Source organism: Marmota marmota, unplaced genomic scaffold, assembly GCF_001458135.2.
Source record: "Marmota marmota marmota unplaced genomic scaffold, marMar, whole genome shotgun sequence".
In the NCBI taxonomy this organism is placed as follows: Eukaryota; Metazoa; Chordata; class Mammalia; order Rodentia; family Sciuridae; genus Marmota; species Marmota marmota.
In genome coordinates this window covers 2,490,228-2,514,629 of record NW_025999894.1, presented here as the reverse complement: position 1 = coordinate 2,514,629, position 24,402 = coordinate 2,490,228, and the positions used below count along the sequence as shown (strand labels likewise).

At 50.4% G+C, this 24,402-nt stretch overlaps 2 protein-coding genes across 2 annotated transcripts in view; both read left to right on the top strand.

Moving 5' to 3' along the window:
- Window positions 1–5,231, top strand: part of Natd1 (N-acetyltransferase domain containing 1) — a 33,683-nt gene extending 28,452 nt beyond the window's left edge. Inside the window, exons 3-4 of the mRNA XM_048795296.1 lie at window positions 137–396; window positions 1,137–5,231. Of these exons, the coding sequence (XP_048651253.1) occupies window positions 137–396; window positions 1,137–1,253 (377 nt within the window). The 3' untranslated portion in view covers window positions 1,254–5,231. The remainder of the gene's footprint in view (window positions 1–136; window positions 397–1,136) is intronic.
- A 677-nt stretch (window positions 5,232–5,908) lies between these two features.
- Window positions 5,909–24,402, top strand: part of Tmem11 (transmembrane protein 11) — a 33,705-nt gene continuing 15,211 nt past the window's right edge. Inside the window, exon 1 of the mRNA XM_015503519.2 lies at window positions 5,909–5,979. Coding sequence (XP_015359005.2) covers window positions 5,909–5,979 — 71 coding nt within the window. The remainder of the gene's footprint in view (window positions 5,980–24,402) is intronic.

Below are 24,402 nucleotides of genomic sequence, written 5' to 3'. Positions count from 1 at the left end.
CAAAAAAAAAAAAAAAAAACAACCCTGTGATTGGAGGAATCACAGCAGAAGTTGCAGGTGGCCTGGGGAGCCTCTGTCCTGGTGGTCTTGGGAGAGCAAGAAGACCCACTGCCTCCAACCCTGTGAGGAAGCTGAGGCCCAGAGGTTATTCAGAATTCAGTTCTAGTAACCTGGCTCCATGTGCCTGTCTCTCCATCCCAGTGTCCTCTCCTGGGTCCTGTAGGACTCTTGGCCAAAGCTGACCGAGCCTCAACCTGTTTGCATCTCCCATCCTCAGGGTGTCATGACCGGGCCGTCCTGCTCTATGAGTATGTGGGCAAACGGATTGTGGACCTGCAACACACCGAGGTACCGGATGCCTACCGCGGGCGTGGCATTGCCAAACACCTCGCCAAGGTAGGGTCGTCCGCAGGTGTGGGGGCCCTGGGGACAGTTACCCTCCCGCTCAGTCAGGCTGCGGCCTGGCAATTGATTGCTGCGTGCTTTTTGGCCAGAGTATAGACCCACAGGTCTTCATTGCCAGCAGGTCACAGTGGGCAGTAGGGGTGTTGGGCAGTACTCTATACTCCCTGGCCCTCCTGAGGGAAGTGGCAGTCACTTGGGGCCCAGGCTCCCGATCGGCAGAACCCTGCTGCAGACACATCTCCAAGGTTACCACAGCCTAATTCTGTCCTAGGGCCCCAGACCTGGCACATAGTAGCTGCTCAGTAAGTTCTGGGGGGTGGGGGGGACAAATGGATGAACAGCCAGGTCAGTGGGCTCATGGCCCTTTCCCAATCCACCCCACAACTTTGTTCATCCTCAAAGCCCCTGAAACCTCAGGCTACCTGGACTGTAGGTCTGAGCTTCATAAGGGCGATTGCTTCTGGAGCCAAGAATGGCCTTCAATTTCCCCGCAAGGCCTGCTCCCAGGCTTAGCTGGACCCTCTGTCGGCTCCCCCTCACCCACCACAGCCTCTGCTTCCTGGCTCAGGCTTGGGAAGGGGGTTATCCCGAGTCCCTAGGAAAGGGACCCCCTGTGGTGGGCCAAGTGGGAGGGTTGCTGTAGAACATGGGGGATGCAGAGGAGGTGGGTGACCACTACCTTCTCAGGCTGGGGGCTCTGACCACCCACTCTCCTCTGCCGCGGTCCCCAGGCTGCCCTGGACTTTGTGGTGGAGGAGGACCTGAAGGCCCATCTCACGTGCTGGTACATCCAGAAGTATGTCAAGGAGAACCCCCTGCCGCAGTACCTGGAGCGGCTGCAGCCATAGCCCCGGCCGTGGGCAGGAGCGCCCCCTGCCGGCCCCTCCGCGCGGACTTGGCCCCAGCCCCGCGTGCTCTCAGGAACCTGCTCCCGCTGGGGACAGGCTCAGAGTTATTTTTGTAAGGACGCCCATCCGGGGCCCTGTGTCCAAGCTCCTGAAGATGGCTGGCCGAGGATGGGCGGTGATCCAGTGACCAGGGCAAAAGAGGGTCCCCACCGCCTTCAGTGGGCAGCGCGGCAGGACCCGGGGGGGCGGGGGGGTCCTTGCTCTGTGATTNGGGGGCGGGGGGGTCCTTGCTCTGTGATTCAGCAGGAGGCTGGCGTGGGACCCCTCCCACACCTGGTGCTGTGTCCTTTCTACGAACGAGGAGGGCATTTCCCAGAGCCGAGAGGAGCAAGAAAGAACCTCGAGTGCCAACCTCGCAGAGCGGTGGCACCAAGCCTCGTCTGCCACCAGCACTCCCCCGCCCCTCCCCCCACGTCTCTTCTGCAGAACTTTGGTGCCCTGGTGCAGGGGGGTGGGGGGCAGAGCAAAGGGCACCCCCCTCCCCTGGTGTGAGCGAGAAGGGTGCGGACGGAGCTCTGGCCCAGGGGCGGCTCTGCGCATGTGCACAGCCTCGCACAGGAGCTGGGGTGGGTGTGGGCAGGCTCAGGGAGAAGCAGTGGGTGCTTACCTTGCTTTCCTCGGTGCCTCGACTGCTGCTGGCCTCTTACCTGTCCAGGCACTCTCAAGAAGGCTCGCCTGGGAGCTGGAGCTGGAGGAAGGCATACTGACCCCCCAGCGCCCACCCCAACGTCCTCATCACCAAGAGAAAGGAGCACTTCCGCTGGCAGGTTTCTTTTACTAATGCCAAACACCAGAGCGTTAGTTCTCTTTGCGGGGCCAGCTGTGGCCAGGTCCATTCTGTTGGCCTTTGTAAGTCCCAGGCCCCCTACCCACACCAGCCTTCCTGGTGACAGCCTGGGAGGTGCGCCAAGCATGACTTGGGTCTGTGGGACACCCCCCCCCCGCTTTTAGGGGACCCTGTGTCTTCCCTTTGAGGGCTGGTTAGGGCTCGGGGTCCTGATTTCTTGTGCTCTGTTCCCCACAAGGGTCAAGTCTCTTCCTGCTCCTCTATGGAGCCGAGGGTGACCCAGGAATCCAGTCCCTTTTGAGTGGAGGGGACAGTCATCAGTGAATCCTCGGATGTGACGTGCCCCTTCCTCTGGGGGGTGTCCGGGGCTCCGGTGCGTCCCCACTCCTCCCGTGCCTCCCTGCCTCCAGTGCCGGGGCTCAGGGCGGGGTGGGTGTTGGGGTGCCTTGGTGACTCCTCCTCGTGGTGCTGGGCTGGCCGGTGGCCCTTTCCCCCATCAGTGCCTCACGGCTCCCCGCCTTGGCGCCAACATCCCCAGCTTTCCTCCCCCAGCCACGGCCAGCGCGGGGCTCAGACAGCTTCCTGCCCGGTGGCAGCGACTTCAAGGCCCACACACACGAGGAAGGCTGGCAGCCTTCCTGGGGGGCCCCCTCCGTTTAGCACCGCCGAGCCCCCACCACGGCGAGTCACGGGTGTGGGCCTTCGGTGGCATCTGTCCCAAGCCTCCCCTGCCTCCCAGGCCTTCACCTTGGGCCGGGTGCAGAAGTTCCCGCTCTGGCCTCCAGGAGAGCCCAGGTGGCCCGTTCCTCACGTGCTCCTCAGCTCTGTTCCCAAAGGGCTTCCTTGAAGGGCCAGAAAAATACCCTGGGCCTCCCGAAAGAAATGGCTGGCAGGAGGGGCTCAGCTGTGCCGCGTCCCACACAGCGGTGACCCCCCGCTCCTGGGTCAAGATGCTAAGTGAGCAAGCCCCAGCCCTCCGAGTAGACAAGCCGCAGTGTCTCCCCTCCTGTCCAGGGGCCGCTGGACCAGGGCTTCCAGTCCCTCCCGCAGGACCCCGACCCCTCCCACACGTCCTCCCCACCTTTCCTCCGAGCTCGGTGAGCCAGTGCTGGGGCTGTGGACGACAGGATGGGGTGGCCCTGCACGCTGCAGCCTACCCACAGAGGTGGCCCTGCAGCGGCAACATGAGGGATGCCCCACGGGAGTTCCCCGAGGACTAGCACAGTCTCAAGGAGCAGGGGGGCCAGGAGGAAGCAGCCCCATCCCTGCCTGAACCTAAGGTCCCCACCCACCGCGTTCTGACAGCAGATGACTGGCCACGAGCCCGTGAGACTCTCACTCAGTACTTGAATATGGAGGCCCTGGGCCCAGGAGGACTGGCCGGGTCGTCCCCAGTGGGCCCCGTCCCAAGTTCCTGCGGGACCTGAGCATGCTCACCTCCTCGGGTTGCCTTAAAGCCCCAGACTCCACAGCAGGGGTGGTGACCGAGCTGTGCTGGGCCTGGCCCTGGTCGCCAGCTGAGCCTTGGAGCAGCAGCAATAGCTACATCCCCACCCTGACCTGGAGCCCCCGGCCCGCAGCCCAGTTCAGCTTCTGGTGCTACCCTCCTGCCCGGCCTCCCCGCCACACCCCTCTCTTGATCCACTTCGCTCCAGGAGCAAAGGGACATTTGCCCCCTCTCCACGGGGAGCTGTTCATCTGAAGCCTCGTGCTCTCCTCCTGCTGGGTCTGACCTGGGGGGGGGGTCCCTTTCTTTGTCCAGTCCACACAGGTGCCTTTCCTACCCAGGACCCACCCGCCCCAGCGGTGTCCGGCCAGCTAGACCCCGTCCCCGGTCCTTCTCAGATTTCTGAACATAATGATGAGCATTTCAACAGAAGGGAGACCTCGGCTCCCCGGGAGCTGCTGCTGCGTGTGCTGTCCCCCGTGCAATCTAGTGTGTGCAGTGAGGACGTTGGAGCCCCCCCAGGGGCAGGAGGAATGGGAAAGGCAGGCTACGAAGGTGTTCTTTGTTCCTTGTCACTAGGGACCAACCTAACCATCAGCACCTGCCAGAGACTCTGAGACACCCGGACGTGGCTGAGATTCCCCTTGCAGGACAGTGGCTTTGGCATTAGGGTCCCCACCCTGGTATGGGCAGTGCCTCTCCCGTCCAGCAGGCCCAACCCACCCCACACAGTTCCACTTTCCCTGAGGTCACAGTCTAACTCGGACCCCAGCCTCTCACCTGCCTGGGAACAGGTTTCCCCGGGACAGGGCTGGTGACGTGACATCAGCCTCTTCTACAGGAACTGCGCTCAGTCCTAAAAACTTGGGGATTTTTTTTTTTTTCAGAGCAGGAAGTTGGGGAGGGGGGTCCATCCAAATGCCAACAGCCTAGGGATCATAATGAAGGCCATGTCCCATGCCATCCTGTTGCCCAGAGAGGTCGCCGTCTCCCGAATGGGAATTTTCCTAGTAGTTCCCAGTTGGAGAGTAAAATATCTAACTCCCCCCACCCAAAAAAGAGGAGAGGCACAGCGGTGGCTGAGCCTTTCACAGTCTCAATTTTCAACCATCCGAGGAGATGCCAGTAGTTGGGCCTGTTCAACAGATGAAGAAACTGAGGGTCATAGGGAGTCAGTAGCCTGCAGCCCACACAGAGGGACTAAGCCAAACCCATCCTCCCTGAATGATGGTGCCAAGCTTGTGATTTTATTTCTACTTCAGATGACAGATGGCCCCAGAAAGCAATAAACAGATAACATTTTCCACTTCCCTGCTCATTTGGGGTGGGGGGGATGAGGTGGGCCCTACTGGGGCTCTCAGGTGTGAGACCTCAAGAGTGCCTGGCTGCCATAGAGAGGGCTTGAGTCTCACGGGTGGTGGGGTCACAGCAGGAGTGTGCACGTCCTCACGCGGTTCTCGCTGGGTTCAGCGTCCCTAGGTTGGTTCAAGTCCACCCAAACATCCCTTTTACAATTCTCAGGGTCCCACTTCTTCCAGATCAGTGCCCTAAATCTCCCACGAGATCCGGCAGGGCGATGCGTTCAGCCTGCTACTCTGCCACCTGCAGGATCGAGTTTAGGGTCGTGTTCTCAGTTCTCTCTGCCCAAGGAGACAAAATGATTAAAGACGCTTTTCTGGTTGTCGAGGATGCTCTCTGGTTTTTCTCTCAGTGTCGTGAGTTTTCTTTCTCATACCGGTGCTTTACCGCTGAGCCACATCCCCAGCAGCCCTCTTGATGTTTTACTTATAGACGTGGCCTCCGCTGAGGAACTTGAGATCCTCCTGCCTCAGCCTCCCCGGTAGCTGAGATTACAGGTGTGGGCCGCCGCGCCCAGCCACTACCCACCCGTGTCGAGCTGAGGAGTTGGTCATGTTTTCTACCGGATCTCCAGTGTGGTGACGTGTCAGCTTTTTGTTGATGCGACCAAAAGGACAACTTAGGAAAGGCGAGGTTTATTGGGGGCTGTGGTTTCAGAGGTCTCAGTCCGTGGCTAGCTATTGCCATTGCTCTGGGTGGTGGAAGGGGGTGGTGGAGGGAAGCTGCTCACCTTGTGACAATGGGGAATCTGACAGGAGCCAGGGACCAAATATAAACCCTAATGACCCACTGCCTTCAGTTACCACCCAGCGAGGCAGCCCTTTCAAATTAGCAGTCCAGTAAGTGGATTAATCCACTGGCTGGGTTATAGTCCTCACGGTCTGATCTTTTCACCTCTGAATATTGCTCCGTTGCCCAACATGAGCATTTATGGGGGATACTTAATGTCCAAACCGTACAGGTGAGAAGCCTCCGGGCCTCGTATGCTGCACCCCCATGACCATGGTCAAGGGCAGCGGCTATTTGGTCTCCCAGGCTTTGCCTTTAAAGAACGCGTCACCCCAACACTTGAAGTAGGTGGCATTGGAAATGCGGGTTCCGCCGCTTGTCAGTGCGTTCCGGGCTGTCGCAACGGAATTCCCAGGACTGAACTTAGAGAAGAGAGAGAGCTGGAGGGTGAGGGGCCCACCTCGGGCAAGGGTCTTGAACCCCCATCCCCAGCTTGTCCTGTTAGGAGAAGCTCGGGGAAGGAGCCACTAGATGTGGAATGACACTGAGACCGGGCACTCTCAGGTGGGCAACTCTGATCCACTACACACTCCTGCCGTGACGCTCTGTGCCACCAAAGTGACAGGACCAAGTGACTGTGCAGCCTGAAACCTCTGAATTTGTAAATCAAACCTTTCCTAGGACAGGGATGGATAAGAACACAGGAATATGGCAAACGCTGGTACGTGTGCTACATCACCTACAGAGCAGTGTACCCACGTGGGGAAAGCAGACATATAAAGAGAACAGAGAAACACAGAGCAGAGTGGAAAGTGCATAAACCAATCAGAAAAATTAACTTTATGTCATTTTTGTTTTTAAAGTAACTAAACAATCAAAAAACCATCCTGACTTGAAACTCAGAGTTTTCATGTGAATAACAGGACTCAGGTAACTGCCAAGGTGATCTCTACCTTGAGAATCCCATTGATTCTATGATCCTAAGGCAGAGAAAGATGAAAATGTTACCAAGGTCATGACTTGATAACAAGAAAATTGAAACTCTATAGGATGAGCATAAAAGAACAAGAGAAAGTGACTCAAAACAATCCCATTATGATATATAATTGTAATGCACTAAATAAATAAATAAACCCCCCAAAAAATAAATGAACCTTTCCTCTTCGTAACTTGATTATCTCAGGGATTTTGTCACAGCAAGGGAATGTAACAGAAGGAGAGCCAGGCAGGAGCGATGTGTTGGTGTTTTATCTAAGACAACTAAGTGCCAGGGACTAGGGGAGCAGGTTGTCCTGTGAGAACTTCCCAGCAAGCCTGGGAGGAGAGAACCTGGGCTCCTTACCAGCAGAGCTGCCCTTCAGAGGTCCAGGGCCAAACACCCAAGGGTCACCAAGTGAGGATGCCCAGACAGGGCTCCATCTTCACAGTCCCGTGGGGGTGGTGAGAAATCACACACCAGAAGGAACTCTGTTGAGACTGCCGGTGCACACCAGGTGAGGCCAACAACTTCCAGCAGAGGAGGAAGGCTTTCTTGAAGAAGGGACATGTGGGCTTCATGGTGGGAGGAGCTACAGGCCCCGAATGATGGGCCCCCGTGATCTGCAACCTTATCCACTGCTCTTCCCCATCTCACCCACCTTAGTCATCCAGGCCTCCCTACTATTCCCCATACCTGCAAAGCCACTCCCACCACAGGGCCTTTGCACGTGCTGTTGTTCCCTCTGCTTGGAGTGCTCTCCCCACATATGTTCATGGCTCCCTCCACATCTCCTTCAAGTCTAGGCCCGGTTATCAGCTCCTTGGTGAGGACTCCTTCCCAATCTCCCCCCCACACTCTTTTGGTACCAGTATTGAATGAACCTGGGGTGCTTAACTACTGGACTACATCTCCAGGCCTTTTTAGTTTGAGATGGTTTCACTCCGTTGCTAAGGCTGGGCTCCAACTTGCTATCCTCCTGCCTCAGCCTCCCCAGTTATTGGGATCCCAGGCGTGCATCTCCACGCCCGCCCTCCCCTCTTAAGACGGCTATGCCCTCCACTCCTGAATCCTTACCCTAGCTCTATTTTTTCCCCATTTACTCCTCACACAATACATAACTTGTTTGTCTCGTTCATTCTTCGTTGACCACAGGCTCCACAATGGCGGGAGTTTCTTCTTTGTTTGCTCACGGGGAATATCCCAGCCCGTAGATCAGCGCCTGTCCCGTACTCAGCGCTCAAAGACCTCTGCTGGATGGGGAGACGGGTGGATGGACAGATAGATGAATTCAGAGGTGGGTGGGGGACAAAGAGTGAATGGACAGATGGACAGAATAGACAGACGAGCAGAGGGCAGGGTGGGTGGGCAAACCAAGCATCCTGAGAGCAGGCTCAGGTGTGGGCTGGGCTCGGCGTCTTTGAGGAACTGGATGGGCCCTCTTAAGGCTAAGGGATACGACCTCTCAGGGGACATAAGACATCCTAGCTAGCTCTCAGGGGGTTTTGTGGGTTTGGGTTTGTGGTACGAGGGATTGAACCCAGGAGGGGCTCTCCCACTGAGCTGCACCCGGCACTTTATTTTCTGAGACAGAGGGACACTCAGTTATCCAGGCTGGCCTCCAACTTGCGATCCTCCTGCCTCAGCCTCCTCCTGGCCCTTCTGGCTCAGGCAGAGGCCCCTGGAACATCTTTGCATGCGCTTAGATTCTCTCTGGGTGCAGGGTTCTCTCCTGCTGCTCTGACCCAAGGATCCGGATTCGGTATCCGTTCCCCCCACCGCCAATAGCACCCCCCCCCAGGGGCCAACAGTTTAACACGTGGGCCTCTGAGGAACGCTGAAGCAGACCTCAAATAAATCAAATCTGGGGGTTCTTCAGACAGAGCCTCTGCCCAGAAAGCGAGGGTCAAATGAAGATAGCGACAGTTGAGAGAGATAGCTTCAGGGTAAGTGTCCAGCAGCTGAGAGGGTCAGAGACGTGGGGACCAAGAACCAAAGATCAGAGAACCCTGGGTGGGGGGGGCCACATAGAACTTTCCAGAAGGTAAATTCCCTACCCTCTGGAGGGGGTTGTATTGCCAAAGTCGTGAGCCTTGGACCCCAAGCCTATCTGGGCAGGGAAAGGGGTGCAGAAACTTGAGCCCCCTCCCCAGGTTGGGCCATAAGGAAAACTGAAGGGGGGAGACTCCCCGCCAGAGAGCAAAGCTGGGGTCCAAGCCAGGAAACCCCCACAGCGTGGACAGAGGTCTTCGTCATGCCTGCTCAGATGGCATCACTGTTGGGGCCTGGGACTGCTGTGTCCCACCCCCCCCCTTCCCTGATTTTTAAATAAGAGCTCTGTTTGGGTCCATCCTGCCCCTGCTCTGACCTTTGGGTTTAGAAAAGCAATAAATTGGTTTTATTTAGAGATCACAGGAGGATACTGGTGAAAGTCATGTGCATCTCCAAGAGATACCAGCACACCTCAGGCAGAATCGGGGCAGGGTTTGGGGCTGCTCCCCTGGGGCGCTGTGTTGTCAGGACAGGCTTCTGCAGAGACCCCTGGGTTGCACCAAGAATCCGTTTCCTCCAGGGGCCGATAATCCCACCACTTGGGAGGCTGAGGCAGGAGGATCACCTGTTGGAGGCTAGCCTGGACGACTTAGGGAGACCCTGTCTCAAAATAAAAAGTGAAAAGGGGCCAGGAATGTAGGTCCGTGATGGAGCAGCCCTAGGTTCAATCTCCAGTGCCATTAAAAAATCATAACAAAAATGTAAAAGTAAAAATCCACCCCCCCCCAGCCGTCCTTCCTGAACACTGTTTCCCGGGTTCCTCTGCAGTCAACTGGGATCACCTGGGAACTGAGACCTCCCTGCAGCCTCCCCGCCTCCCTGGCTGGATTCACAGGGGGTTGATGGAGGCCTGAGGCTGATGGACCCTGAGTCACTGTGTGGAGGGAGGCGAGTGCCAACCGCAGCCCTTGTGCCCTGTGAAGGTTTGCAGCCTGTGGCCAATATCCTGACCACACAGAGGCCATCTCAGGCCTCATTGCCGAAGGGTTCTAAGCAGGGGGTGGCGCAGTCAGGCTTGTTTTAGAGCAATGATGGTGGCTGGGCGTGGGGAAACGTCAGGGGTGGGAAGGCCGGTTGGGAGGCCGTGGCAGACGCCAAGTGAGAGAAGGTGTCGTCCTGGGTGGGGACAAAGAGAGAGACCGGGTCAGGGTGGGATGTTTAAGTCGTCTCGGGGTCACACAGCTGACGGGTGGCAGGTGGGATTCGAACACAGGTCTGTCTGTGCAGAACAGCGTGCGGAGGTGCAGGGCCTGTCTACACCTGGCTCCCCACTCGGCTCCTGCCCACCCAGGCCAGAGCCACCTCCCTCTCCCGACTCTGGGCCGCCGTGACTCTGCTGGCTGTGCTCCATGCAGCTGCCGGAGGGAGCTCTCTAAACCCACAACCTGTTCAAGACTCCCCAGGGCCCAGGGTCTCAGTGTCGCTCGGCTCACCCTGCCCTTGATTTCTGTCCTACCTACCACTCAAGCTTGTTCCTTACGGTACCAAAACGTGCCTCTAATAGATGTCCTCGTAATCCGATCTTCTTTGTCATTCAGGTCTGCTTTAGTCTACTACAAAATTCCAACTTACAGTGGCAGTTCATGTATTGTTTAGATCCCAAAGTCTGGAGAATTGTGGCCCAGGGCTTATCACCAAATATCATCAAGATACCAATGATGTCACCTGATGAGTGCAATGATGCAATGACGTCACCAAAGGCACAGGCTCTTTTCCATCATCCTTACCATCTTTTGTCCTTATGAGTGTTGCCTCATGGTCACAAAATGGCTGCTGCACTTCCAGGCATCACATCCATATTTCATAGTCTGTGCCTTCCTAGACCTGAACTCCATATGATTTCTTGGAATTTTGTTGCTTGTTGACTATTTCCCCATCACTGCTCTGAAAGCCCCACTAGGGCAGAGATACAGCCAACTTGTTCATTGCAAAAAATCCCAGCCTTGGCACAGAACGTGGGCACACAGGAAGTGGTTAGTATTTTTTCTCCCTGTGGGTGCCGGAAATGAACCCAGGACTTCACCCACGCTAGGTAAGTGTCCTACTACTAAGCTACAACCCCAGTCCCAGTAAATATTTTTGGAATGTATGAACAATTAAGTCTCCTAGCTGGCTTGGTGCCAGAGCCAGGATTCAGACCCAGGCCTCCCTCCTGGGCATTTCCCAGTGTGCCCAGGGCCTCCCTGGGGCCTCTCAGTGAGCATCCCAGGCAGTCGTGGGCAGCAGCCAAACGCTCTGCAGGTTCCAGGCATCCAAACCTAGAGCCTGCATTCTGCTGCCCGACTGGGGCAGCATGCTGGTCCGCTCACAGGGGTCCAGCAGCAGCACTTCTGCACATGCCCAGGAGACAGAGCCATCTGTGCTCCCCATAGGAGCCAGGCCACGCTGGGGAGCGAGGACAGGAGCAGAGAGAATGTCCAAATGATAATTCTGTGAGTACGTTGGTCACGGATACAGTTGGCCTCCACATTTGCAAGGTCCGCATCACGGATCCAACCAACAACAGATCAAAACTATTTTTTAAAATTGGCGCCATTTCTGAACATGTACTTTTTTTTTCTCTTATCATTACTCCCCAAACAAAACAGCATAACAACTATTTAGGTAGCATCTGCATCACGTGAGGTCTATCATAGGTGACCCAGAGGTGTTGAAAGTCCACAGGAGCAGGCGTGTAGATTATCTGTAGGACTCCACCATTTAATATGTGATGGTGCACCCCTGTGATCCCAGCCACTCTGTAGGCTGAGGCAGGAGGATCACAAGTTTGAGGCCAGCCTCAACAACTTAGCAAGGCCTGAGGCCACCTGGTGACCCTGTCTCAAAATAAAATATAAAAAGGGCGAGGATGTGGCTCTGAGGTTAAGTACGCCTGGGTTCAACCCCCAGTGCCATGATAAATAAGTGGAATTTTAAGATTTTTTTAGAAAAGCGCCTTGAGCATTCTCGGATTTTGGTATCTGCGGGGGATCCTGGAGCCTCTTGGATAGTAAGAGGGGTGGGATCATTAGGTTAACCTCAGCTGGCTCTTTTTAGTCTTTTAAATGTAGCTACAGGAAAATCTGAAAAGACACGTGGGTCTCACGGCATCTTTACCCTCAGGACTGGTCTAGACATGGGACTCCCCGAGATGGGCCCCTCTTTCTCTTTGTGTCCCCCTTCTTAGCCAGATACCCGGCGTGTGATTTGTTGAAATGGATGAGAGGTTGAGGAACCAGTTCTTCTTTGAGGGGTAGGGAGAGTACTGGGATTGAACTCAGGGACACTTGACCACTGAGCCACATCCCAGCCCTATTTTGTATTTTATTTAGAGACAGGGTCTCACTGAGTTGCTTAGCGCCTCGTTGTTGCTGAGGCTGGCTTTGAACTAGTGATCCTCCTGCCTCAGCCTCCTGAGCCACTGAGATTACAGGCGTGAGCCAATGCGCCCGGCTGAGGAAGCAGTTCTCGATCCCCCACAACCTGATATTGGGGTGGTGGGGCTGGGACAGCAGCAAGCTGCTGGAGAGTTCCATTCAGTGTCACCCAGGGGAGCCCAGGATGGTTCCCTTGGCCAAGCAGAAGTCTAAGGCTGGATTTTGCTTCCATGGTCACTTTTGACTTATGTATGTATTTAAATGTTTACTTTTAACTAACCACATAGTAATTGATGTATTTGTGATCCCAAGGCCTCTTGGAGCTGCAGATACAGTGTGACACTTCAATGCACTCAGTTGCTTTTTTAAAAATCAAGGTGAGATTCACATAACATAAAGTTAGCAATTTTGTTGGTTCTTTTGCATATACATGGCAGTAGAATATACAAGACCTAGTTATGAAGCATGGACTATAATTTGTTCTAATTCAGTCCCCAGGATTTCCCCTTGCCCTCCCTTCCTCCCATTCCCAATTCCTGTCCCTCTGCATAACTGACCTTTCCACTATTCACCTTTTTTTTTTTTTTTTGATTAGTGTGTTGTAGATGTCCATGGTGGTGAGATTCACTGTGGTCTATTCATTCCACTGTCTTCCTCTATCCCATCCCCCTTCCCTTTCCCTCATTCCTTTTGTCTAATCCACTGCTCTTCTATTTTTCCCACCCCCAGCCCAGCCTATTGTGGATTAGCTTCCGCAAATCAGAGAAAACATTTGACCTTTGGCTTTGTGAGACTGGCTTATTTCATTCCCATGATAGTCTCCAGGTTTATTGGCAAATGCCATAGTCATTCTTCTTTATGGCTGAGTAATATTCCATTGTGTGTATATACCACATTTTCTTTATCCATTCATCTGTTGAAGGGCACCTAAGTTGGCTCCATGGCTTAGCTATTGTGAGTTGCGCTGCTATAAGCATTGATGTGGCTGTGTCACTGTAGTATGCTGATTTTAAATCCTTTTGTATAAATTGAGGGTGGTTCATTCCTGTTTTTTTGAGGAAACTTGATACTGCTTTCCAGAGGGGCTGCACTAATTTCAGTCCCACCAGCGATGCGTGAGGGTGCCCTTTCCCCACACCCTCCACTGTTATTTGTATTCTTGATTGTTTCTGTTCTGACTGGAGCAAGGTGAAACCTCAGTGTAGTTTTAACTTGCTTGAATAATGTTCTCTCCAGGTTCATCCTCGCTATAGTATGGAGCAGGACTCCACTCCTGTCCATGGCTGAATGAACCTGCATTGTGTTTACGTATTCACCCATCAACGGACTTCGGGACGGTCCACCTCTTGGCGATGTGATCAGTGGTGGTGGGAATGCGGGTACACGGGGGACTGGCTGAACATGTTCATGATGGCTGCCTCTGTGTTGCTACTCTGGCTGTGCTGCTGGCCCTTCACATTCCACATCCTATGTCCTGTGGCTCCTCTTTCGACCCCTAGGAATCTGGTGGCCCAGTTCTCCTTGTAGGGTCTGTTGTCCCTCCAGGCACCCCGTAGGGCAGTTCAGGACTGAAATAACTTCTGTGTCAGGGCTGGGTGTAGCTTAGTGGTAACGCTTGCAAGACCCTTAGTTCAATTCCCAGCACAGAAGGAGGAGGAGGAGGAGGACTGAAAATTTAAAACAGGTTCCATCTACTTCTACCCAGTCAGGGGATGCATGTGACCCCAGTTGTCCCCAGTGCAAGCCCTGCCCTCTGTCCTAGGCCTCAGCTGCCCCTGTAGCCACTTCGCTTTCAAGAGTGGCTATCTTTCAGCCCTTTCCACCCCAACCTGGGAACACACAGCAATGTCTTCCCCCTATAGTGTCCTTGTCCCAAACAAACGTCTGATCTTTAACTTCTCAGTCTGACAGCTTCCTTCATGAGGCCCAATACAAACTGGGAAGAGGCCACTCTGGGTTGAGTTGTGCCTGCCCCCAGGTTCATCTATTGAAGCCCTGTATCAGTTTGTTTTCTGTTGCTATAACAAAATACCTCAAGCCGAGTACTTTTTAAAGAGAAGAGGTTCATTTAGCTCACAGCTTTGGTGGCTCAAAGTCGATGCAGTCCCCTCACTTTGGCTTCTGGTGAAGGCCTCTGCTTTCATCCTGGTGGGAGCACATGTAAGAGGGACAGGTAGGGAGCTAGAGTAATGAAGTGGGTGGGGACAATCTTTCTTTCTTTCTTTTTTTAGTACAGGGGATTGAACCCAAAGGGGCTCTACCACTGAGCTACCTCCCCAGACTATTTTTTATTTTGAGATAGGATCTCACTAAGTTGCCACAGTTGGCCTTGAACTTGCAATCCTCCTGCCTCAGCTCCGAGTAGCTGGGATTACAGGGGCACCACGGTGCCCAGCAAGTCTTACTCTATAAAACCCGTCTCTCAGGGACTCACTGGGGTCCATGAGAACTGACACCACGTCAGTCCTTTTGGAGGCCATGACCCCATGACCTAATCACTCCCCCTAGGCCCTGTTCTTAAAGGCTCCATCACCTCCCATGTCTTTGCACTGAGGACCCAGTTTCCAACAACCAGACCTTGTGGGACACACTCAAACCACATCCAGACCATAATGAGCCTTAACCCCCAGTATCTCGGGATGTGGCCGTAGTCGGGGCTTTAGGAGGTAGTCGATAAGGCCAGAGTGGTGGGAGCTGTTAGAAATACACGTGTTGCTTAAGTCTCCTGTCGATGCCGTGCTGTGCAGACAGCTCCAGAGCAGCCTTCCCTACTGCAGCCCCTGCCCCGGCCCACCCTGAAGACGCCCAGTTGTACCACCTCATCTGCTTAGCGCTCACTGGTCAATACCTGACCCACAGCTGCCCTCTTACTCAGACATGGCTCCTCAGGAGGCGCTGACCGGCTCACCGGGGCTGCTGATGATCCAGCCTGGTGCACACACCCCTTTAACCAGGAGTGAGACAGAGGCTGGGTGGGATGCGTGGAGCTTTCCCCAATTTGTTCTGAACAACGTTAGCTACCAAAGCCACTACTGCCATCTGGCCAGGGGCTCCCTGGAGATGTCTGCCTGTGGAAAGGCTGGACGATAGTGGGGTGTGTGTCTCTGTAGGAACAACAGGAGACGTGGCGGTCACCACACAGTCACCAGGGAGCTCTGCACAAGTAGAGGCAGCTGCTTTAAACAGTTGGGGTTTCCTAGTTCATGAAATCAAAATACTGCTCGATGTCTTCCCCACCTGAAAGGATGCCGTGAGGGTAATACAGATGTACAGTAAGCTATAAACAGCAAGGCGTTGTGACGATCACCCCATCTTTGATGTCCCATTCACGTCCTTTTGGTCACAGGGTGTGCTAAACATTCCCAAGAGTGTTGCTCGGGCACACACTTCAGGGCCTTTCCCACGTTCAAGGTGGGGATGGTGATGGAGTGGGACAGTCCCAGGCTCCAGGCATCCTGGAGGGACAGGTGCCTGTTGCAGTCTCAACTGACAACTGGGTCCCTGTGCAGCTGAGCTCTGTGAAGCAGACTTCCATCTCACTGACAGGACAATGTCTACACCCTAAATATTTCAAACAGGGTCATTCAGCTATCTGTTGCTATGTGACAAGCCACTTCACAGGGGCATCAAACAGTGATTTTATTCCGCTTGTGGGGTTTGTGGGTCAGGAACCCAGCGACGGCACAGCAGGGCAGGCCTTTCTCTGCCCCTCAGTATCTGAGGCTCAGTTGTGACAGCCAACTACACGTGGCCTCTCCATGGGGCTTGGGCTTCCTCATTGCATGGCAGCCTCAGGATAGCCACGCTTCTTCCATGGCAGCATTGAGTGCTCCAGTGATGAGGACAGAACCTGTAGGACCTTTTGTGAGGTCCCTCAGTCCCAATGACAGACTTCTTTGACTACTCTGTGACCCACCAGCTGCAGGTTTTTTCCAGAAGGGTTGAACCCCAGCCAGAGCTTTAAATGTTCCCAGGCACCAACAGAATGGTTTAGGTGGTTGCCCTGAACATAGAAACTACCCCAGCCCCGAGTCCAAATTCCTTAAACCCTCCGTGGCACACCCCTGTAAGTCCAGCTACTTGGGAGGCAGGAGGCAGGAGGATCACAAGTTTGGGACTAGCCTGGGCCATTTAGCAAGATACTGTCTCAAAAAAACAAAACACACTCACATACACCCTCATCCCTTGCTCTGATCTGACTGATATACCTAAGTAGAAGGACATCTTTCTCTCATTGTCCTTCATGAGGACATGCCACAGCCCACTGTGTAAGTAACTTCCCCTAATAAGTACTTTGGATGGTTATTTGGAGGTGATTCAAGGTATGGGTTCAAAGGGAAAAATACTTTTTGTGAGCCAGAGTAACACAATGCCACTTCCTCTTATTCTACAAATTCAATGGGAGGGGACACGGGCACTTTTTGGCTTCTTGTACTGGGGATTGAACCCAGGAGTACTTGACCTCTGAGCTACATCCCCCAGTCTTTTTATTTTTTGAGACATGGCTGCCGAGTTCCAAGTCCAAGACCAAATGGCCCTGTGGGTTTGGGTGTCTGGTAGAGTGCAGAACAACCTGGTGGGAAGGTTTTATCAAAGTGACAATCACATCTCAGCCAGAAGGAACGAGAGAGAACACCGTCCCTTTCAGGGGAACACCCCCAACTACCTAAGGACCTCCCAGAAGATGCCATTCCCAGGGGGGGTTCCACCGTCTCTTGATAGCACCACTCTGGGGACCAAGCCTTTGACATGTGGGTCTTTAGGGGACACTATCCATAGCATAGGCTGTGGTGTCCACCCCAAGTTCACCTCCTACCTTAGAATGTGACTGTGTTTGAAGATAGGAGTTTATAAGAAGAAATTAAATTGAAATGAGGTCATGGGGGTGGGCTGTCCTCCAGTGCAACTGGTGTTCTATGAGGAGAGAAAATCTGGACAAGGACCCCATTGGCCATGTGAAGATACAGGGGAAGATGACCATCTACAAGCCAAAGAGGCTTAGAAGAAACCAGAAAGCAGCCCTGTTGTGCATAGTGGTGCAAGCCTGTGATCCCAGCAACTCAGTAGGCTGAGGCGGGAGGATCCTCTGGGCAACTCAGGGAAACTGTGCCTCTAAATAAAACATAAAAAGGACTGGGGACAGCTGAGGTTGTGGCTCAGCAGTAGAGTGCTCACCTAGCACGTGTGAGGCCCTCGGTTCAATCCCCAGCACCCCATAAAAATGAATAAAATAAAGGCCTGGGGACATCACTCGATTGTAAAGTACCCTGGGTTAAATCACCAGTACGGAGGAGGAGAGGAGGAGGAAAGGAGGAAAGGGGGAGGAGCAGGAGAGGGGAGGAGAAGAAACAGCAACCAGCCCTGCCAGGACCCAGGACTTCCAGCCTCCAGAACTGTAAGCCAATAGCTTTCTGTGGTTCAGGCCACCCCGTCTGTCAGTCACAGCGATCCGACACAGGGAATTGCAACCTAACTATATTAAGTCTTACAATCCGTGCCTAGGACACTTTTATGCTTATTTGATCTTTGTTTTCAACTCTGTTTGATGGTTTTCAGAGTTGATTTTGTACCTCCTCTGTTAATCCTACATATCTTAATTTTTATATTATTATAAATGGAATTATTTAAAAAAATTTTTTTGGTAGTTGTGCATGGATAGAAGCTTTTATTTTATTATTTTTTTTTAATGTGGTGCTTAGGATCAGACCCAGGGCCTCACACATGCTAGGCAAGTGCTCTACCACTGAGCCACAACTCCAGGGCTGGAATTGTTTTTGAATTTCCATTTTTGATTGTTCACAACAGGAGTACATAGAATTAACTTTTGTATATTAATTTTCTACTCTTCAACTCTGCTAAACTTGTTTATTGATTCTTTTTTAAAAATATTTATTTTTTAGTTGTAGATAGAGCACAATATCTTTATTTTATTTATTATATGTGGTGCTGAGGAATGAACCCAGGGCCTCGCACATGCTAGGCAAGTACTCTACCACTGAGCCAACAACTCCAGCCCCTTGTTTATTGATTCTAATATATTTTCTAGTGGATTCCTTAGGATTTTCTATACACAGGTTATGGTAGCACCATCTCTTAAAATTAAAATGTGTATACTCTGTCATCCAGCATTCCTGCTTTAGGATTGTAAAAACAAAAGCAGCAGCTAATAAGAATTCAGGACCTTCTCGTAGCATTGTTGGCAGTGGCTACAGTCCACATTAAAAAGAAATTTTAATTACACTTTGCATACATGAATTGAAATGTCACACTATATCCACAAATATGTACAATTGCAATGTCACAAATATGTACAATTACTATGTGTCAATCGAAAACCTAAAAATTAAACTTTAAAAATAAGTTTGAATATATTATCATCTGAGTTTCTGAATGTTATAAAGGCATGAAGTTATTGTTAAGTAATATAGTAGACCTTTTTATATTGATCTTGGAAGAATAGTCATGCTGTTAAGTGAAAACAAGAGGCTGAAAAGAAATGCATAAGGATCTTATTTTTATCAAATATATATAAATATATAAATGTATAATATATATTTCACTTGTAAGTGTATTTATATACTAAATATATATTTAATTAAAATGAGGTCCATATGCATTTCATATGTTATATATATATTTATTTATTTATTTCTGTGTGTTCATTTTTTAATTTTTTTGCAGTGCTGGGCCCTGAACACAGAGGCTCACGCATGCCAGGCAGACACTCCACCCCTGAGCCACATTCCCAGCCCCGTGTGTTTAGAGTAAGGAAATAAGGAAGGATAGACATCAAATGTTAATGTTAGATCACAGCAGCAAAAGGCTGGGCAGGAAATTATTCACTCTTTTCTATACATCACTGTATTGTTTATTAGATATATATTGTGACTTTTGCAAAACAAACAAACAAACAATATTCTGAACAGGGAATCTGCAACCGAAAGGGGAAAATATCAAAGTTGCCTTTTCACTTATGGAAATAAGAAACATAGTATCAGATGGAAGGAACTGGAAAAGCACTGTTAACATTTTTAAAATGTGAAGAAGTTGTAACCTTTTAGTAAATAAGCATGCTAAGGCCTTCTTTTTAAAACAGCCTCACTCGGGCTGGGGCTGGGGCTGAGCCGTTGAGTGCTTGCCTCGCATGTGCGAGGTCCTGGGTTCGATCCTCAGCACCAAATAAATAAAGGTATTGTGTTCATCTACAACTTAAATAAATATTAAAAAAGAATCAATAAACAAGTTTAGCAGAGTTGAAGAGTAGAAAATTAATATACAAANCCCCCCCCCCCACCGTACCCCCGTGCTAGGAATCAAACCCAGGGCCATGTCATGCTAGGTAAGTGCTTTAATACCAAGCTACCCATCCAGCCCACTAGATAGCGTTTTTAAAAGACATTGAAAAAAAGAAAAAAGAAAAGAAAGAAACCTCATTTTTATTAAATCTACATGGGCACACTGCTAGTAACTGCGGCTGCAGATTCCACCTGTTTCCCACTCTGTTCTTTCTCTAGTCCAGGCTGCCACATTGCATTGAGCAAGACACCAGTTTTGACCTGTCAGATTAGCAAAGAGAAAATATTTGCTAACAGACGGTGCTGGTGAAGCTGTGGGAAAACAGGCTCTGTCAAACACTGCCGGGGAGTGGATAGCGGTGTTTTGTGATATCTGACACCGGCAACTTCTGACCCACAAGTTCTCTGGAGGAAATGATCCCACAGTCACATTAGCATGTGGGCACCAGGAGGTTGTGCAAGCATATTTACTGCAGCATTCTTTTTAAATAGGAAAAGACTGTTGAAAGGCTGGCTAGTAAAATTATGGCCTATCTAAACAGCAGAATGCCACATACTATTAAGTCAGGTATGTACTGATGGAGTAGGATCTCCAAGACACAGTCACGTGGAAAAAAGAAGAAAAAGACACAGGGTAGTCTGTATAGAATACATCCTTTATTTAAAATATTTTTTTTGCTTTTATTTTTATTTTTAGAGAGAGAGAGAGAGAGAGAGAGAGAGAGAGAATTTTTATTTATTTATTTAAAGTTTTCAGTGGACACATCTTTGTTTGTATGTGGTGCTGAGGATCGAACCCAGCCTGCATGCATGGCAAGCGCGCTACCACTTGAGCCACACCCCCAGCCCCATTTTTTTTTGCTTTTAATGTATGCATACACTTTATATATGGGGGATGGAGAAGATTAAATGATGGAAAGATGAAAAAGGAAAACTTACTTTCACTGTATATTGTTTTATAATGTTAATTTTTTAAAACATTTTTTTTAGAAGTAGTTGAACACGATACCTTTATTTTGTTTATTTTTATGTGGTGATGAGGATCAAACCCAGGGCCTCACACATGCTAGGTAAGCGCTCTACTACTGAGCCACAACCCCAGCCCCTTATAAGTGAATTTTTTAAAATTTATTTTTAAGTTTTAGGTGGACACAACATCTTTATTTTACATTTATGTGGTGCTGAGGATTGAACCCAGTGCCTCATGCACGCTAGGCGAGCACTCTACCACTGAGCCACAACCCCAGACCCTAATGTGAATTTTTTAAAAAAATATATTTTTATTAGTTGTTGATGAATATTTATTTATTTATTTATTTGTGGCGCTGAGAATCAAACCCAGTGCCTTACACATGCCAGGCAAGCGCTCTTCCACTGAGCCACAACCCCAGCCCTATAATGTGAATTTTGTACCACATGAACATGTTAAGTATTCCAAATTAAAATTCTATTTAATTTAACATAAAAAGAATTATTATTTTTGTGTGTGCGATGATGAGGATTGAACCCAGGGCCTTGCACATGTTAGCAATTGCTGTACCACTGAGCTACATCTCCAACCCTAAAATTCTATTTTTAAGATGCTAATTTTTTATGCTTTTAATTGCAAATTCAAAGCTTTCTGTGGAAATACCATACCAAAGATGTTTTTGAAAGATTTCCTCTCCCTGAATGGCTACAATGTGCTATAAAGTATAGTAAGCATAATTTGCCAGGCATGGTGAGGCACACCTGTAATCCCAGCACCTCGGGAGGCTGAGGCAGGAGGATACCAAATTCAAGGCCGGTCTCAGCAACTTAGCAAGACCCTGTTTCAAAAAGGGGTAGGTGGGAGGCTGGGGATGTAGCTCAGTGGTAGAACCTCTCTGAGTTCAATCCCCGGTACAACAGAAAGGAAAAAAGAAAAAGAAAAAAGAATAGCCATCATTTATGAATATATACACACTTCTCCTCTAAACAGCCTTGAAAGACGGGTTGTGTGAATGGTTTCTGCTGTCTTCATTTCCACATTTCCTTCTTATACTCACCATTCTGTGGCCAAGGGTTAAACTACATTTCCCAGACTCCTTTGTCAACTGATTCTGTCAATGAGAGGCATTGGTGGGAGTTTGGAAAATGAAAAAAAAAGGAAAAGTCATTCCAGTCTCTAGCTTCTGCCAACACATCAGGTCACAGTTATGGCATCCACTGCATTCCAGTACTGCCCTTAAGTAAGTGCAACTCTCAGCTCCTACTCAGCAGCTCAACAACAGTTTCTGGAAATATGATTTTTCCTTTGGTTCCTTCAACTGATGGGGTGCGGCAGCTAACTCCAGTTGCCAGTGTCTGCATGCTCTTATTGTCCTCTTGCGTTTCCTGCCCTTCCAACACCTTTGTAAACAATACCTGTATTGAATTCCCTGTTTGAAATATATATGATGGTTCTTCTCTAATTAGACATTTACTAAAACAGATAAAATTGCCTCCAATTTACAGTTGAGAAAATGGGAATTTAAAAAGAGTCAGTGACTTAGTCAAAGGCAAACTAAACACCACTCCTGCCTCTTAGTGTTCCAGCTGCCCCAGTCCTGTTCCTGGAAAACACCAAGCCCACTCACACTCCAGTGCCTCTGCATTTATTCTCTTTGCATAGAACATTCTGTCTCCAAACCTGAAAATGCACACTGTCTCCTCTCCCGTTCTTCTCTTATCATCAGTAATCTCCAAGTCACTGTGTTATATCACCCTGTTTCTCTCTCTCTTTTTTTTTTTTTTAGTATTTATTTTTTTAGTTTTAGGTGGACACAATATCTTTATTTTTATGTGGTGCTGAGAATCAAACCCTGTGCCTCACACATGCTAGACAAGCGCCCCACCACTTGAGCCACATGCCCAGTCCTCTCTTTCTCTTGGTACTTTTCACTCTCCAAAACTATTTATCCACTTAGTTGTTTATTCAACTGGAATATATATCAAGACTGGTAACCAGAAATCATGCGTCTTACTAGATGCTGTGCTGCCTAGCACACACTACATGGAATAGAGTACCTTAAACATTATTTGTTAGAAGAATGAATAGATGAAAAGTGTAGTAAGAGAAGTGGCAGATTATTTTTGAGCACCCTTCCCAATGGCTGCCAGCAGTTCAGGGGACAAATATGGAGTCTCCAGTGCATGGGTGCTGTCAGGAATTCCAATATCCACTGCTCAGGTTGCACCCTCAGTAGGTACTAGAGAAATTTGTGCTGAGTGAATCTATCTGCGTATGTACCTTCCAGACAATGTCTGTGCACTATCGGTGTTCAAGAGACAACACTTTGCGGAGCTTAGCTCAAATCAACAGATTGGAAGCAAGGTGAGAGTGGAAGAGCTGGAGAGACGGGACGATCATCGTAGGTCCACAGCTTTTGGAGTATTTTCATTTACTCCGTGCACCGGGCATTGACCTGCCTCATTCATGACAGAAGCATTTCCAGAGCATTTCCTAAGAGACATGATAGCATGGGGTAATCTCTGCACCTGGATGGTCTGGGTTCAAATCCTGGCTGCATTCCTTATTGGCAGGTGACCTTGGCAAGTCATTCAGGTCTCCTGTAGTCTCTTCATTTATAAAATGCAGGCCTTAATAACAACAGTATCACTTTTCTAGTGTTCCTGTGAAGATCTAAAGAGGTAAATCACTTAAAATATAGGATAGCATGGGGCATTCCATAACCATAAGTTATTACTGCCCTGTGCTTTAAGTTCCATGCAGGTTATCATCTCATGAAACAGAGCAAACCTCTGAGGGGAGGTACTAATATCATCCCCATATTACAAACAGGGAAGCTGAGACATAAAGAAGCTACATAAGCAACCCAACCCAGAAGTGTGGAGCCACACTTCAAATCCAGTGTTCTAGAACCCCTAATACACCTTCTTAATCACCACACTGGTCAAGAGAAGAGACAGCAGGGTGCAGTGGTGCACACCTGCAATCCCAGTGACTCAGGAGGCTGAGCTACAGGAGGATCCCAAAATGGAGGCCAGCCTGGGTAACTAAGAGAGAACTCATCTCAAAATAAAAAGGGCTAGAGATATAGCTCAGGGGTAAAGGCGTAGTCCCTGGATTTCAACAGTACCACAGATAAATAAATAATAAAAAAATTAAGATATGTCCCATACCAACAGTGACATAATATCGCAATAGTTCACGACTCTGTAGCATGTGGTACACATTGGCTCTTGGAGGCCGGGTTGGATGACCCAATTTGAAAACCAGGAACATCCCATAGATCAGACATGTCGGAGGTCTTGGAAGCATAAAAGCCGGGACGAGGCAGGGAAAGGTATTTTAGGCGCAGCATGACATATCGGTGGGCTCACAACCTTCTGAATTTACTAGCCTGGTAACTTGAAGGCCACCAAAAGGGGCAGTTGAAGTCACAGAAGCAGGCAACCTCCCCCCAAGGAGGGGCTTCTAGGTTGAATTACACCCTGTAGGCAAGGAGGAACTGTCAGAGGGTTTTAAACAGCTAAAACTACAATAGAACATGAGCCAGAGGGAAATGCAGAGGAATCCCAGGTGGCTGAAGTCACCACCATATCTGCCAACCCTCTTGCTGACCTGCAGAGCCCCACCAGTCTGGATTGTGCCTCTTCACCCCTCAGAATCTAGAGCTTATTCCTGCATTGGTTTTGTTTAAACAATTCTATGAACTAATCAGCGTATCTAACAACTGTCTGTGGGAGCAGCAGGGACACTCAGTAGTCCTCAAACTGTAAGCAGCACCTGGGATCGCTTTACAGACAACAGACAGGCAAAGGCAGGACCTGGGGCAGCCCAACTGATGCCTTTAAAGGTACGGAAACTAGGCTGGTCTCGTGCAACCGTGCATACTCCCGAAACGGGTCACGCAACCCAAGCTCCACAGACTCTTCCCGAACGCGGAACCTCGATTCCCCTCGCAGCACCGGTCACGTGCCGTAGCCAGCTGTCTGCTGTCACACCCTCCCACGGCCCCGACCTGCAGGAAGGCGCTCCGCAGCAGTGCGCGTCCGTCCCGGGCTCCCAAGTGCACCCCGCGTCCGGAGAAATGGGGTCCTGGCGCGGCGGCCACGGCTTCCAAG